This window comes from Ipomoea triloba, chromosome 3, assembly GCF_003576645.1.
Source record: "Ipomoea triloba cultivar NCNSP0323 chromosome 3, ASM357664v1".
NCBI lineage: Eukaryota > Viridiplantae > Streptophyta > Magnoliopsida > Solanales > Convolvulaceae > Ipomoea > Ipomoea triloba.
In genome coordinates this window covers 22,172,552-22,188,342 of record NC_044918.1, presented here as the reverse complement: position 1 = coordinate 22,188,342, position 15,791 = coordinate 22,172,552, and the positions used below count along the sequence as shown (strand labels likewise).

General features: G+C 30.2%; 1 protein-coding gene across 1 annotated transcript in view; it reads right to left on the bottom strand.

Moving 5' to 3' along the window:
- Positions 1-2,224: 2,224 nt before the first annotated feature.
- The window catches only part of LOC116013071 (serine/threonine-protein kinase CTR1-like), an 18,984-nt gene continuing 5,417 nt past the window's right edge, over positions 2,225-15,791 (bottom strand). The window contains exons 2-7 of the mRNA XM_031252732.1: positions 4,392-4,457; positions 4,275-4,308; positions 3,747-3,912; positions 3,361-3,525; positions 2,825-2,948; positions 2,225-2,311 (exon numbers count right to left, since the gene is read on the bottom strand). Coding sequence (XP_031108592.1) covers positions 2,225-2,311; positions 2,825-2,948; positions 3,361-3,525; positions 3,747-3,912; positions 4,275-4,308; positions 4,392-4,457 — 642 coding nt within the window. The remainder of the gene's footprint in view (positions 2,312-2,824; positions 2,949-3,360; positions 3,526-3,746; positions 3,913-4,274; positions 4,309-4,391; positions 4,458-15,791) is intronic.

Below are 15,791 nucleotides of genomic sequence, written 5' to 3'. Positions count from 1 at the left end.
AAATCTCTACATTCAAATTTGCATTGCAACCACAAACAAACTCTATATACACATTTAATTGAAAAGAAAATCAATTGTAACGAATATTTATCAAATAATATCAAACAATATTCAAGTACAACCAACCGTTTAAATATTAATTGAATTGTATACATAACTGAAAATTATTTTGAATGAAAAATATAAAGCAACATAATAGTTTATTCACCAATATGATGATGGTTTCATGCAAAAGGAAATTGCCCATTTACATCATCACTAGACGATGAATATCATTTTTCACCCGGGATGAGAATTGATAGTCATGACTTTTCCTTGTAGTATTTTGAATCTTCGAGAACTCAAACAACTAAGGAGCTTGGAGAGCGTATGTATTGATTGAAAAGCTAATATCTTCATTTTTGCTTTCCTCTGAATAGCTCATACAACCTTCAGCCTGTATATAGAACATATAATATAACTTACATTTCCTGTTTAAGTATAAGAGAATGTGAATAACACAATGGATTTTGATACGATTACATAATAGATGAAAATCATGAAATGTCTTTCCACAAATACACGAAGGCATTTAAACAAAAAAAAAAGAAAAAAAAAGAAGAAGAATAAAGTAACTTCTCCAACAGTAGGATTCATCTTATTAAAAGGCAATGTATGAAAATGCCTACCAAATTCGAACAAACTACTACAACTTGCTTCTCTAGAAGAATCCTTGCGAACAATGTTAAGACATGCATGTAGCATGAAAGTATGAAGAAAAGATAAGAATTTACACTAATTACTCATATACCCCCACTGCAAAACACAAACACAATTGATACACAACCACTTTGAGTTGTTTTATTACTTATCATAGACCAACTCAAATAAATGAATATTAATATTTCTACTAATTAGAGCATTATTAGCTAAATATAACAGCAAGATAACAACATCACTAGATCAGTACCTCAAATATTTGTATCAGGAATGTCTTGATTGATTTGCTTTTGTCTATAAAGGTTTCGCTTCCAACTTCCAGTCTACCAATTTGCTTTGGATCAACCTCATCCTTCTCAAGAAGTGAAGTATGACTGTAAATCAGCAAATAAATAGGTTGGACCAGATCACATAAAGACAATATTTTGCAAAAGTGAAGTTATTCTACCACTTTAGACAACACAAAGTCATAAAGCTATTGAACTAATTAGCCTAACCAAGCAAATTCTGTACCATAGCTTGACCATCTAACAGAATCCATTTTGTTCAGAAATAGGGCTAATACCTCATTGATATGACATCCTCCACCTCACTTCGAAGATGTGATGTCTCTCACAAGACAATTTGTACTTTTTAGATCTCGATGAACTATCTTCATGCGATGAATACACATCAACCCTCTTAGTATGCAGGTAGAAAATAACAGTCAGTTAATAAACAATAACCTGTAGCACAAAATCTATAATCATAATTTCACGAATGTTTTTAAACATAAAAATAACCCACCTGCATATATCACATAGCATCCTAAGTCTCCTCCGCCAGCTGAGCAGCTTCTTTTCACCACTTAAATGAATCAAATAGTAAAGTGATCCCATCTCCATGTACTCAGTAACCATGGACAGATATGGCAGCTTTGTGCAAACACCGAGAAATGGGAAAAGACATTCGCTAAATCAGTAATGCTTCAATATCAAATAAATAAATCAACAACAGTTGGAGAAAGGCATACAACTTGGGCCCCGGAGGCAGATAAAAACTCAAAAGAGACAAGTTAGTGTAAATACATATTGAAAGAAATAGAGCTGATTACATGGACAATATGACCATTTCAAAAAACAAAACAAAAAAATTAAAAAATATATAAAAGAGAGAGAGAGATGGCAAGATACCTTAGGATGGAAATTTCACTGCAGAAATCCTCCATGTTTTCAACAGTCAAATCTTGCAACAAGAAAACTTTGATTACAACTTTTGTTCCATTCCAAATGCCATGAAAAACTTCTCCANAGTACAACCAACCGTTTAAATATTAATTGAATTGTATACATAACTGAAAATTATTTTGAATGAAAAATATAAAGCAACATAATAGTTTATTCACCAATATGATGATGGTTTCATGCAAAAGGAAATTGCCCATTTACATCATCACTAGACGATGAATATCATTTTTCACCCGGGATGAGAATTGATAGTCATGACTTTTCCTTGTAGTATTTTGAATCTTCGAGAACTCAAACAACTAAGGAGCTTGGAGAGCGTATGTATTGATTGAAAAGCTAATATCTTCATTTTTGCTTTCCTCTGAATAGCTCATACAACCTTCAGCCTGTATATAGAACATATAATATAACTTACATTTCCTGTTTAAGTATAAGAGAATGTGAATAACACAATGGATTTTGATACGATTACATAATAGATGAAAATCATGAAATGTCTTTCCACAAATACACGAAGGCATTTAAACAAAAAAAAAAGAAAAAAAAAGAAGAAGAATAAAGTAACTTCTCCAACAGTAGGATTCATCTTATTAAAAGGCAATGTATGAAAATGCCTACCAAATTCGAACAAACTACTACAACTTGCTTCTCTAGAAGAATCCTTGCGAACAATGTTAAGACATGCATGTAGCATGAAAGTATGAAGAAAAGATAAGAATTTACACTAATTACTCATATACCCCCACTGCAAAACACAAACACAATTGATACACAACCACTTTGAGTTGTTTTATTACTTATCATAGACCAACTCAAATAAATGAATATTAATATTTCTACTAATTAGAGCATTATTAGCTAAATATAACAGCAAGATAACAACATCACTAGATCAGTACCTCAAATATTTGTATCAGGAATGTCTTGATTGATTTGCTTTTGTCTATAAAGGTTTCGCTTCCAACTTCCAGTCTACCAATTTGCTTTGGATCAACCTCATCCTTCTCAAGAAGTGAAGTATGACTGTAAATCAGCAAATAAATAGGTTGGACCAGATCACATAAAGACAATATTTTGCAAAAGTGAAGTTATTCTACCACTTTAGACAACACAAAGTCATAAAGCTATTGAACTAATTAGCCTAACCAAGCAAATTCTGTACCATAGCTTGACCATCTAACAGAATCCATTTTGTTCAGAAATAGGGCTAATACCTCATTGATATGACATCCTCCACCTCACTTCGAAGATGTGATGTCTCTCACAAGACAATTTGTACTTTTTAGATCTCGATGAACTATCTTCATGCGATGAATACACATCAACCCTCTTAGTATGCAGGTAGAAAATAACAGTCAGTTAATAAACAATAACCTGTAGCACAAAATCTATAATCATAATTTCACGAATGTTTTTAAACATAAAAATAACCCACCTGCATATATCACATAGCATCCTAAGTCTCCTCCGCCAGCTGAGCAGCTTCTTTTCACCACTTAAATGAATCAAATAGTAAAGTGATCCCATCTCCATGTACTCAGTAACCATGGACAGATATGGCAGCTTTGTGCAAACACCGAGAAATGGGAAAAGACATTCGCTAAATCAGTAATGCTTCAATATCAAATAAATAAATCAACAACAGTTGGAGAAAGGCATACAACTTGGGCCCCGGAGGCAGATAAAAACTCAAAAGAGACAAGTTAGTGTAAATACATATTGAAAGAAATAGAGCTGATTACATGGACAATATGACCATTTCAAAAAACAAAACAAAAAAATTAAAAAATATATAAAAGAGAGAGAGAGATGGCAAGATACCTTAGGATGGAAATTTCACTGCAGAAATCCTCCATGTTTTCAACAGTCAAATCTTGCAACAAGAAAACTTTGATTACAACTTTTGTTCCATTCCAAATGCCATGAAAAACTTCTCCTACAACTTTTGTTCCATTCCAAATGCCATGAAAAACTTCTCCAAAGAATCCTAGAAATGGACAGGAATTAAACAGTAACAATCCAAAGAATCCTAGAAATGGACAGGAATTAAACAGTAACAATGAACTGACAAAAATATATAAATGGCTAGAATATTTTTACCCAGACTTGCAGGTGAATCATAAATGGCTAGAATATTTTTACCCAGACTTGCAGGTGAATCAATTTTGGCTTTCTATGCATATCTATAGATAATACTTCGTAGTGCTTTGAGAAAGAATTTGAAAGATTGGTAAAAAAAATCATAGTTCACAGCGGTTAATTTTAAACACCTAGACATATGGTTTTGCTGTGATAAAGGTTGAAAGCATATTCACATTCATGAAATATAAATTATGGTAAATAAGCCACTCTTCTTGGTGGTCTTCTGATCCTTCTTCCTGCTCTGTTAACGTTTAAATATGTTCAAAAGTTAATGATATTCGTGCATTCTTGTATACTTCAATCTTCATTAGCCTTAGAACTAACCTTCTCCACCCAGGAGTCCTTATACTCCACAATCAATGGATTTTGCATTTTCAAAATCAGTGTCATCTATAGAGGAAAGATAAAGACCTAGTCTAAAGGCATGTAACAATGTGATCTTCAATACACATGCTTTAACAGTTCTCTTAGTTGTACACTCCTTTATAGAAATATGATGACGATTTGCTGGTTAAAGATTATGCTAAATGACTGATTTTTTGTAGTGATTAACACTATTTTCAACTGAACACATGAATCTTTTTTTACTAATATCATGTATATATATATATATATATATATATATATATATATATATGTATGTATGTATGTTATGTATATGTATGTATGTTATGTATGTACGTACTCTGTTGTTTTACAACTCTATATATTACCGAATCAGATGGTGAAAAAACATAATTCTTGTAATAAGCCATTGCATTATATTAATCCAGAGAAATCTATACCATAAAATATGCACCCACCCCCCAAACAAAAAAAATATTATATTAATCCAAAAATGTAATCTTTGCACATGGCCGGATGAGAAGGAGACATGCATACTGCCAACTGACAATAAAATTCGCAAAACATTCTGATGTTTAGCGTATACACACTTTTATGTGTTAACGAAACAAATCTGATCTTCTGATTCACGCTTAAGAATTACATATCATTTTTTTTTGGACATGTTTTAGTCAGCTTTATTCTATACTTTTTGCTACACTTATAAAATTCAAATTTGATACTTTAATTAAGAAGAATCATAAAAAGAGCTAAATATTTTTTCACTTCGACCACATATATTCAATAGTAAGAACTATATAGAGAAATAGAGTTAGTAGTATTCAAAAAAAAAAAACTATATAGAGAGAGAGGTGAGATCACACGTGGATAGTGCTTCATTTACATGTCTAGACTTGCACTTGCCCCTCCTCTCCACCGAATTGCAATTCATGTATGGGGGTATCCCATGAATTGCAATTCATCATTTGGAGGGAATTGCAATTCCCCCCGACCAAACAATGTAGTTTGGCAATTCATTTGCAATTCCTCAAACTACATTCAACCAGACAGGCCATTGAGTTTCTAAAATTCAATCATGCATTCGGATTATATACTTCTACAGTTCTTCACTAAATATGCACAAAACAAATTCTAAAAGTCTAAAATATTTTTTTTTAAATGTGGGGAAAAACTCTAAAATTAAAGGGTGCAACATATATTTTAAAAATGCAACTTCGCACGATTCACAGAGGAAGCACCTTCTGTTTTTTATCCAACACACACACACATATAAGAATAATTTTAGCCTCTAGATTATTTCACTTTTAAAAATTTGGTCAATGTAACTTAATTTAAACAAATTTAGCGCTTTAGTTATTTATAATATTACACTTTTAGTCTATAGTGTTGAAAAATTATTAAACTCCATTAATATATAAGGTTATTTTTATCATGTATAATCAATATTCACTGATAAAAACGGCGTTCACATTTTAAAAAATAAATCCTTAACCATTAATATAACATTGATTTTTAATGACAAAAATAAATTCATAAAAAAAATTACTAACGAAATTTGATAATAATTATATAAAATCGAAACTAAAAATGTAATATAATAAATAATAAATAATTAAATGAGTAAATCTATTTAAATCAATTATCAGGAACAATATTTTTAAAAGTAAAATTCCACCCTATAAAAACTGAATAATTTGGTTCAGGTTTTTTTCCACAGTCCACATGCATTGGAGGTTGTCACGTGCGTATCACGTTGGCGTCAGTCCATAATTGGCACTCATTGTTCAATGTTCAGTATCATGCACCTAATATTTTGAAACCGGTTTCACTTGAATACACACTAATACACTCGATCTTAGGTAACCTTTGTTAACTTAATTTATACTATTAATAAAAACAATATCCTCAGTTTTAACTTCCCGTACAAAACAGACCTATAATATTTTGGTGTGCGTAATATTGTAAAATATGGTAATACAATTCCTATCCCTAATACAATTGTAAATTAAAATAGAATTCCTATTCCTATCCCTAATACAATTGTAAATTAAAATAGAATTCCTAATACTATCCCTAATACAATTGTAAATTAAAATAGAATTCCTAATATAATATATTCTCCCCTACGTTCCTATTCGTAATACAATTCTAGACTAGAATTATTAATGGTAGTAATTCAGTATATATATTTCCCTGAAATACAATCTATACTATTAATAAGAACAATATACTCAGTTTTAACTTCCCGCCCAAAACAGAGCTATAATATTATGGTTTGCGTAATATTGTAAAATATGGTAATACAATTCCTATCCCTATTACAATTTTAAATTAAAATAGAATTCCTAATAAAATATATTCTACCCTACGTTCATATTCTTAATACAATTCTAGACTACAATTGTTAATGATAATAATTCAGTATATATATTTCTCTGCAATGCAATCTATACTATCTACACTATTAATAAAAAATAATATCCTCAGCTATAATATTATGGTTTGCGTAATATTGTAAAATATGGTAATACAATTCTTATCCCTAATACAATTTTAAATTCCTAATAAAATATATTTTACCCTACGTTCCTATTCGTAATACAATTCTAGACTAGAATTGCTAATGGTAACAATTCAGTATATATATTTCTCTGCAATGCAATCTATACTATCTATATTATTAATAAAAACAATATCCTCAGTTTTAACTTCCTGCCCAAAATAAACTTATAATATTTTGGTGTGCGTAATATTGTAAAATATGCTAATACAATTCCTATTCCTAATACAATTGTAAATTAAAATAGAATTCGTAATAAAATATATTCTTCCCTACATTCCTATTCGTAATACAATTCTAGACTAGAATTATTACTGGTAGTAATTCAGTATATAAATTTCTCTGAAATGCAATATATACTATTAATAAAAACAATATCCTCAGTTTTAACTTCCCGCCCAAAACAAAGCTATAATATTATGGTTTGCGTAATATTGTAAAATATGGTAATACAATTCCTATCCCTATTACAATTTTAAATTAAAATAGAATTCCTAATAAAATATATTCTACCCTACGTTCCTATTCGTAATACAATTCTAGACTAGAAATACTAATGGTAGTAATTCAGTATATATATTTCTCTACAATGCAATCTATACTATTAATAAGAAAAATATCATCAGTTTTAACTTCCTGCCCAAAACAGAGCTATAATATTATGGTTTGCGTAATATTGTAAAATATGGTAATACAATTCCTATCTCTAATACAATTTTAAATTAAAATAGAATTTCCTAATAAAATATATTCTTCTCTACGTTCCTATTCGTAATACAAATCTAGACAAGAATTGCTAATGGTAATAATTCAGTATATATATTTCTCTGCAATGCAATCTATACTATCTATATCTATACTATTAATAAAAACAATATCCTCAGTTTTAACTTCCCGCCCAAAACAGACCTGTAATATTTTGGTGTGCGTAATAATGTAAAATATGGTAATACAATTCCTATCCCTAATACAATTGTAAATTAAAATAGAATTCCTAATAAAATATATTCTTCCCTACGTTCCTATTCGTAATACAATTCTAGACTAGAAATACTAATGGTAGTAATTCAGTATATATATTTCTCTGCAATGCAATCAATACTATTAATAAGAACAATATCATCAGTTTTAACTTTCCGCCCAAAACAGAGTTATAATATTATGATTTGCGTAATATTGTAAAATATGGTAATACAATTCCTATCCCTAATACAATTTTAAATTAAAATAGAATTCCTAATAAAATATATTCTACCCTACGTTCTTATTCGTAATACAATTCTATACTAAAATTGCTAATGGTAATAATTCAGTATATATATTTCTCTGCAATGCAATCTATACTATCTATACTATTAATAAAAAACAATATCCTCAGTTTTAACTTCCCGCCCAAAACAGACCTATAATATTTTGATGTGCGTAATATTGTAAAATATGGTAATACAATTTCTATCCCTAATACAATTGTAAATTAAAATAGAATTCCTAATAAAATATATTCTTCCCTACGTTCCTATTCGTAATATCCTAATAAAATATATTCTTCCCTACGTTCCTATTCGTAATACAATTCTAGAATATATTCTTCCCTACGTTCCTATTCGTAATACAATTCTAGAGTAGAATTACTAATGGTAGTAATTCAGTATATATATTTCTCTGCAATGCAATCTATACTATTAATAAAACCAATATCCTCAGTTTTAACTTCCCGCCCAAAACAGACCTATAATATTATTGTTTGCGTAATATTGTAAAATATGGACATACCATTCCTATCCCTAATACAATTGTAAATTAAAATAGAATTCCTAATAAAATATATTCTTCCCTACGTTCCTATTCGTAATACAATTCTAGAGTAGAATTACTAATGGTAGTAATTCAGTATATATATTTCTCTGCAATGCAATCTATACTATTAATAAAAACAATATCCTCAGTTTTAAATTCCCGCCCAAAACAGAGCTATAATATTATGGTTTGCGTAATATTGTAAAATATGGTAATAAAATTCTTATCCCTAATACAGTTGTAAATTAAAATAGAATTCCTAATAAAATATATATTCTTCCCTACGTTCCTATTCGTAATACAATTCTAGACTTGAATTACTAATGGTAGTAATTCAGTATATATATTTCTCTGCAATGCAATCTATACTATTAATAAAAACAATATCCTCAGTTTTAACTTCCCGCCCAAAACAGAGCTATAATATTATGGTTTGCGTAATATTGTAAAATATGGTAATACAATTCCTATCCCTAATACAATTGTAAATTAAAATAGAATTCCTAATAAAATATATATTCTTCCCTACGTTCCTATTCGTAATACAATTCTAGACTAGAATTACTAATGGTAGTAATTCAGTATATATATTTCTCTACAATGCAATCTATACTATTAATAAGAACAATATCCTCAGTTTTAACTTTCCGTCCAAAACAGAGATATAATATTATGGTTTGCGTAATATTGTAAAATATGGTAATAAAATTCTTATCCCTAATACAGTTGTAAATTAAAATAGAATTCTTAATAAAATATATTCTTCCCTACGTTCCTATTCGTAATACAATTCTAGACTTGAATTACTAATGGTAGTAATTCAGTATATATATTTCTCTGCAATGCAATCTATGGTAGTAATTCAGTATATATATTTCTCTGCAATGCAATCTATACTATTAATAAAAACAATATCCTCAGTTTTAACTTCCCGCCCAATATTAATAAAAACAATATCCTCAGTTTTAACTTCCCGCCCAAAATTAATAAAAACAATATCCTCAGTTTTAACTTCCCGCCCAAAACAAATAAAAACAATATCCTCAGTTTTAACTTCCCGCCCAAAACAGATAAAAACAATATCCTCAGTTTTAACTTCCCGCCCAAAACAGAGCTATAATATTATGGTTTGCGTAATATTGTAAAATATGGTAATACAATTCCTATCCCTAATACAATTTTAAATTAAAATAGAATTCCTAATAAAATATATTCTTCCCTACGTTCCTATTCGTAATACAATTCTAGACTAGAATTACTAATGGTAGTAATTCAGTATATATATTTCTCTACAATGCAATCTATACTATTAATAAGAACAATATCCTCAGTTTTAACTTTCCGTCCAAAACAGAGCTATAATATTATGGTTTGCGTAATATTGTAAAATATGGTAATACAATTCCTATCCCTAATACAATTGTAAATTAAAATAGAATTTCTAATAAAATATATTCTCCCCTACGTTCCTATTCGTAATACAATTCTAGACTAGAATTACTAATGGTAGTAATTCAGTATATATATTTCTCTGTAATGCAATCTATACTATTAATAAAAACAATATCCTCAATTTTATCTTCCCGCCCAAAACAGACCGATAGTATTATGGTATGGTTTGCGTAATATTGTAAAAAATATGAAAAATTGGCATAATTCAACCCGCAAGGCCAACCAATTTTCTGAACGACATTCGTGCATGTAGGTGTCGGCGCACGAGTCAAGCCTTTTTAAGTTCATTTTGTGATTTCATTTGCACCCCCCCCCTGCGCGCGCGAGAGAGCCTCTATGCTATACAATTCAATAAGCCTTAGAAAAACTCTTGTATAAGTAGTGGTGCAAACCACTTCTCAAACCAATGTGGGACAAAAGTTACTTGAAAGGTTTTTTCTCTATATTTTTCTAACTCAAATGGGTCAACTTTGTGAACCAATTTCTCATTCACCCATTATCAGTTTTGAGCATACAATATATCAATCTTTTCGTGTAACTACGAAGAACACGAATCCACTTTGACCCGACCCAAATCAAAAGTGGACCCCACATATATTTGTACCACAATATTGCCAGTAAAATGCTATTTTATGCTAATTTTTTTCCAACAGTTATTTGTCCAGAGAATATCAACGTGTTGAAGGAAGAAGATTATATATAGTGAAGGGCAATATCATCTTCACTATATATCATCTTCTTCCTCCAACACAACGCTCTACGGTCAACCAACAATTACTCAACTGATTATCCCATTACTCCCATGTAAATTTTTCTCTAATATACTTATACTTACTGAATATCAAAATATAAGTGTACCTCAAGATCTTGCAATAACTAACCGACAAGTAATTAAATTAATGAATATGATGCAATAATGTAAATTATCTACCTATTGCATTTATACACTTATTTTAGAACACTGAATTTTTGTGATATTTGTTGTATGCAAAGAAGACTCATACTATAATTGCATTTATACACTTATTCATACTCATATTCGATGTTATAATTTATATAATTGTATATCGATTCAAATATTTCTTAAAATATTATAACAAATTCATTCCGTGCAACGCACGGGTGAAAATACTAGTTATTGTAAAACAAAGTATTATGGAGACTTATTTTAGAGGGTGTTTGGTGTGGTCAGTTTCGAATACAACTATATATAGAGAGAGAGATAAGATCAAATGAGAATCACTGTTCCCATGCAAACTGCAGTTTGAAAAATAGATTACCAGTCAAAGTCAACTTGTTTGACCAACTTTAACTGTTTAACTAGTCAAATAACTAATATGAGTGTGGCCGGTAAACAAGTTTTTAGATTAGTTTATTTGTGTCAATAAGCAGAAAATAAAAAAGCTACTTTGAGTAGCTTGTTGATATCAGCTTATTGCATTTTTGTTTTAAAAGTATAATTTACCTTTAATAGTTATTGGTTTAGTGTTTATATTTATTCAAATTTACATTTCTTATATCAAATCACCAGAACCGCCTAAAGTTTGACATCTAGAAATTATATTTTTAATATTGAACTATTATTAAGTAAGAGTATTTCTTTATAATTATAACATTATTAATAATAAAATAAAAAAATAGTAGTTAAAATATAGTATAATTAATAATAACACGACGATGATAATAAATTGTTAAAGTATTGTAAGAGTTAAGTAAATAGCATAATATACCTATGACATAATTATTATTATTATTAACAACTTACATTTATTATATTTTTATTTAAAATTATATTTTTAATATTAAATTATTATTAACTAAGGAGTATTTCTTAATAATTATAACATTATTAATAATAAAACAACAAACAATAGTAAAAATATAATTGCTAATAACACAATGATCACAATAAATTGTAAAAGTATTTTAAGAGTTAAGTAAATATCATAATATATTTATGCTCTTATCGATCATTTCATATGTAATCAGCTATCAACTATCAACTAATTTTACCAAACACATTTTACAACCAGTTAATAATATCAACTGGTCAAACCTGCTAACCTAGTTAACTAACAACTTCCAGGTACCAACTAACTCAATTAGCTATTAGTTATTAGCTAACAACTATTTGCCAGACACCTCCTAGGTATCAACGGTTGCAAAATCAGACATTACAAGTGCACATCATAATTACAAATTAATTACAAAAATGTCACCACATTTTTTTTTAGAAAATACTTTACAATGTGTTTTGATAATAGTTTTTCAAATGCACAATCAATTATACGCAATTGCACAATCAGGTATGAGTGGTTGCACAATCAATTATACGCAAATGCACAATCAGGTATGAGTGGTTGCACAATCAAGCATTACAATATGCAAAATATGTAGTTAGCAGTTCCCACAAGAATGATAGTTCTCATTTTATCCCAATCACGCGCGCGCACACACACACGAGGGTTTAGGTGAGAACTTGCTCTCAGGTAAAGAATGAGGATGAATCAAATACATCCATTTTGGTAGATCAAGGTTGAGGGTTATTAAAAATAAGGTGAAAATGGACTAATCTATTTTATAAATATTGAAAACTTAAAAGTTTGTAATAATTATAAAATTGACCTTATAGTTTTTTAATTTTGTTTACTAAAATCATCAACAATTGATGAATTTCAATGGGCACATATGATCAGTTTACACTTTTTACAATATATCATTGTTCTTATTTGAACCCCCACACACAGAGGCTTAGGATTCCATGAGAACACACCTCTAGGAAAAAACTAAGAAAAAATCTCAACTTTACATCTATAAAAATTTGATGGATCTGATCAGATTTTAAACAAAAGATGAAGTGGCATTTTCGTAATTATCATCAACATCACCATGCAAACTTTAACACTTAAATATGCGGTCTTTAACAATTAAATATGCAAACCTGGTGGCTGGTGCTAAGACCTTGTGGTTTAGCGACACCAAGTTGCATTCACATATGGGAGGTTGTGGGTTCGCGCATTTTTGCAAGTGCAATCTTTTAATATATATTATGCACAATGTTAGAAAAGTCTAAAAATTGTAAATTTTGGAGTTGGTGATAATTACGAAAATGTCACTATGTTTTATTTAAATATGATCTAGTACATTCAATTTTTTCAAATGTAAAGTTGAGATTGGTTCTTAGTTTTCTCTTAAGTTCTTATTCTGATATGATCCAATACATACATACATACATACATACATACATACATACATATAGAGTTAGGATCATATGAGATCACTTGTTTAGGTAAGATCGTGAGATCAGATCTTGTGCATCCATGTAATAATTTAATGGTCTAGATTGATTTAAAATTCTAATTTGAAGTGTGTGCGAACGGTGATTAAGTGTGTCAATCAATCTAGACCATTAAAATATATTACATGGATGCACAAGTTCTGATCTCACGATCTTACCTAAACAAGTGGTCTCATTGAAACCGTACCCCATACACACACACACACACAATACTCTCTCTCTCTCATGAAAATTATGCCTCAAGTAAGAACCTACGGACAAATCCAAACCATTGATCTATTACTCTTGGAAGACAATAAACTAAAGAAGAACGAGAACTAGAACTATTTATAAATGTGAATATAAAATACAATAATGCACCAATAAATTAATATTCTGTAATTATATTATAAAATAATATTAAAAATAAAAATACCGGGACAAAACTCTAGCTAGTAAGTAAATTAACGGAAAAAAATTTCACGTCCATTGACTATTGTGTGTGTGTGTGTATATATATATATATATCATGGTTGCAGTAGGCGCTAAACGCTAGTCGGGCAGTAGACGAGCGCCTAAGCGGTTCCTAGGCGATTCTAGGCGGCGACCTATAAACCAAAAAATTAATTCATGTGTGTGGTGTATGTCATATTATATATATATATATATATATATATATATATATATATATATATATATATATATATCTTACTTCTCTTACTTATGTAAATAAATAAATTTAAATATATATAAATATAATAATAAAATTAACAAGGCCGACTCGCTCTAGTTAACTCGGCTAACTCTGCCGAGTTGGACGAGTTAACTCAGCCAAATTCGGCCTAGTCGTTCGCCAAATCGGCGCAGTCGGTCGAGTTAGGCGCTAGGCGGACGCCTAGGGAGCAATTCGCCTCGGTCTAGGAGCGCCTAGCGCCTAGGCAGGTATTTTTGCAACAGTGATATATATATATATATATATATATATATATATATATATATATATATTTGGTTCAGGTGCGGCCGTGCTCTCCCGTGCGGCCGTGCGGTCACACACCACTCAATGTTACGAAATACACTACTCAATGTTAAGAAACACACCATAATGTTAAGAAACACACCACAGTGCATATTTGTGTGGTGTGTTTCTTAACATTGAGTGGTGTCTTTCATAACATTGAGTGGTGTGAACCGCACGGCCGCACGGAAGAGCACGGCCGCACCTGATCATGACTCTATATATATATATATATATATATATAGATTTTGGTTCAAATGCGGCGGCGAGCTCCGGTGCGGTCATGCGGCCTAATCTGCACCGTCCAATTTCATTAATCTTATTGAAATTCGCGTATGTTTAAGTGGGGTTATTATGGTAATTTTAGTATTTATATTACGTGAATTGGAATGGTGAATTTTAGTACATAGTGTGGTGCGTTTGAATACATGCTGTGGTGCGTTTTATTACGTATGTTGGTGCATTAACTGTTTTGTGGAATTGTGTCTTTTAATATATCCGTTGGTGCATTTTCATACGTAGAATGATGTGTAACTGTGTTGTAAAATGGTGTGTTTTAATACGTCGTCTGGTGCATTTTAATACATTGAATGGTGTGTATTTTAACACATGTGTTTCTAATAAGTGTGGTGCATTTTAATACGTAGAATGGTGTGTATTTTAACACATGTGTTTCTAATAAGTGTGGTGCATTTTAATACGTATAATGGTGCATATTTTAGCACATGTTTTCTTTTTCTTTTTCTTTTTTCTTTTTTTTGAAAATTAGCACATGTTTTCTAATATGTGTAAATAGTGTATGCTTATAATCTGACATGAGCCACGTTGAGGTACATTTTAATACCTAGAATGATGTGGTTTATTAAGTATATTGATAAATTTTAAGTGAATATACGCATTTGGTATATTGTGTGGAAATGTGTGTTTTATCGGTCCTCTAGTGCGTTTTAGTACGTATAATGGTGTGTTCTGTAACATATATATATATTGCGCGTTGATTTGATGAGTTGATATGATCTAATGGCTGAAAATAGGCCACACGGCCACACCTAATGACCATGCCACACCTGATCATGACTCTATATATATATATATAGAGTCATGATCAGGTGCGGTCGTGCTCTCCCGTGGCTGTGCGGTTCACACCACTCAATGTTACGAAATACACCACTCAATGTTAAGAAACACACCACACAAATATGCACTGTGGTGTGTTTCTTAACATTGTGGTGTGTTTCTTAACATTGAGTGGTGTATTTCGTAACATTGAGTGGTGTG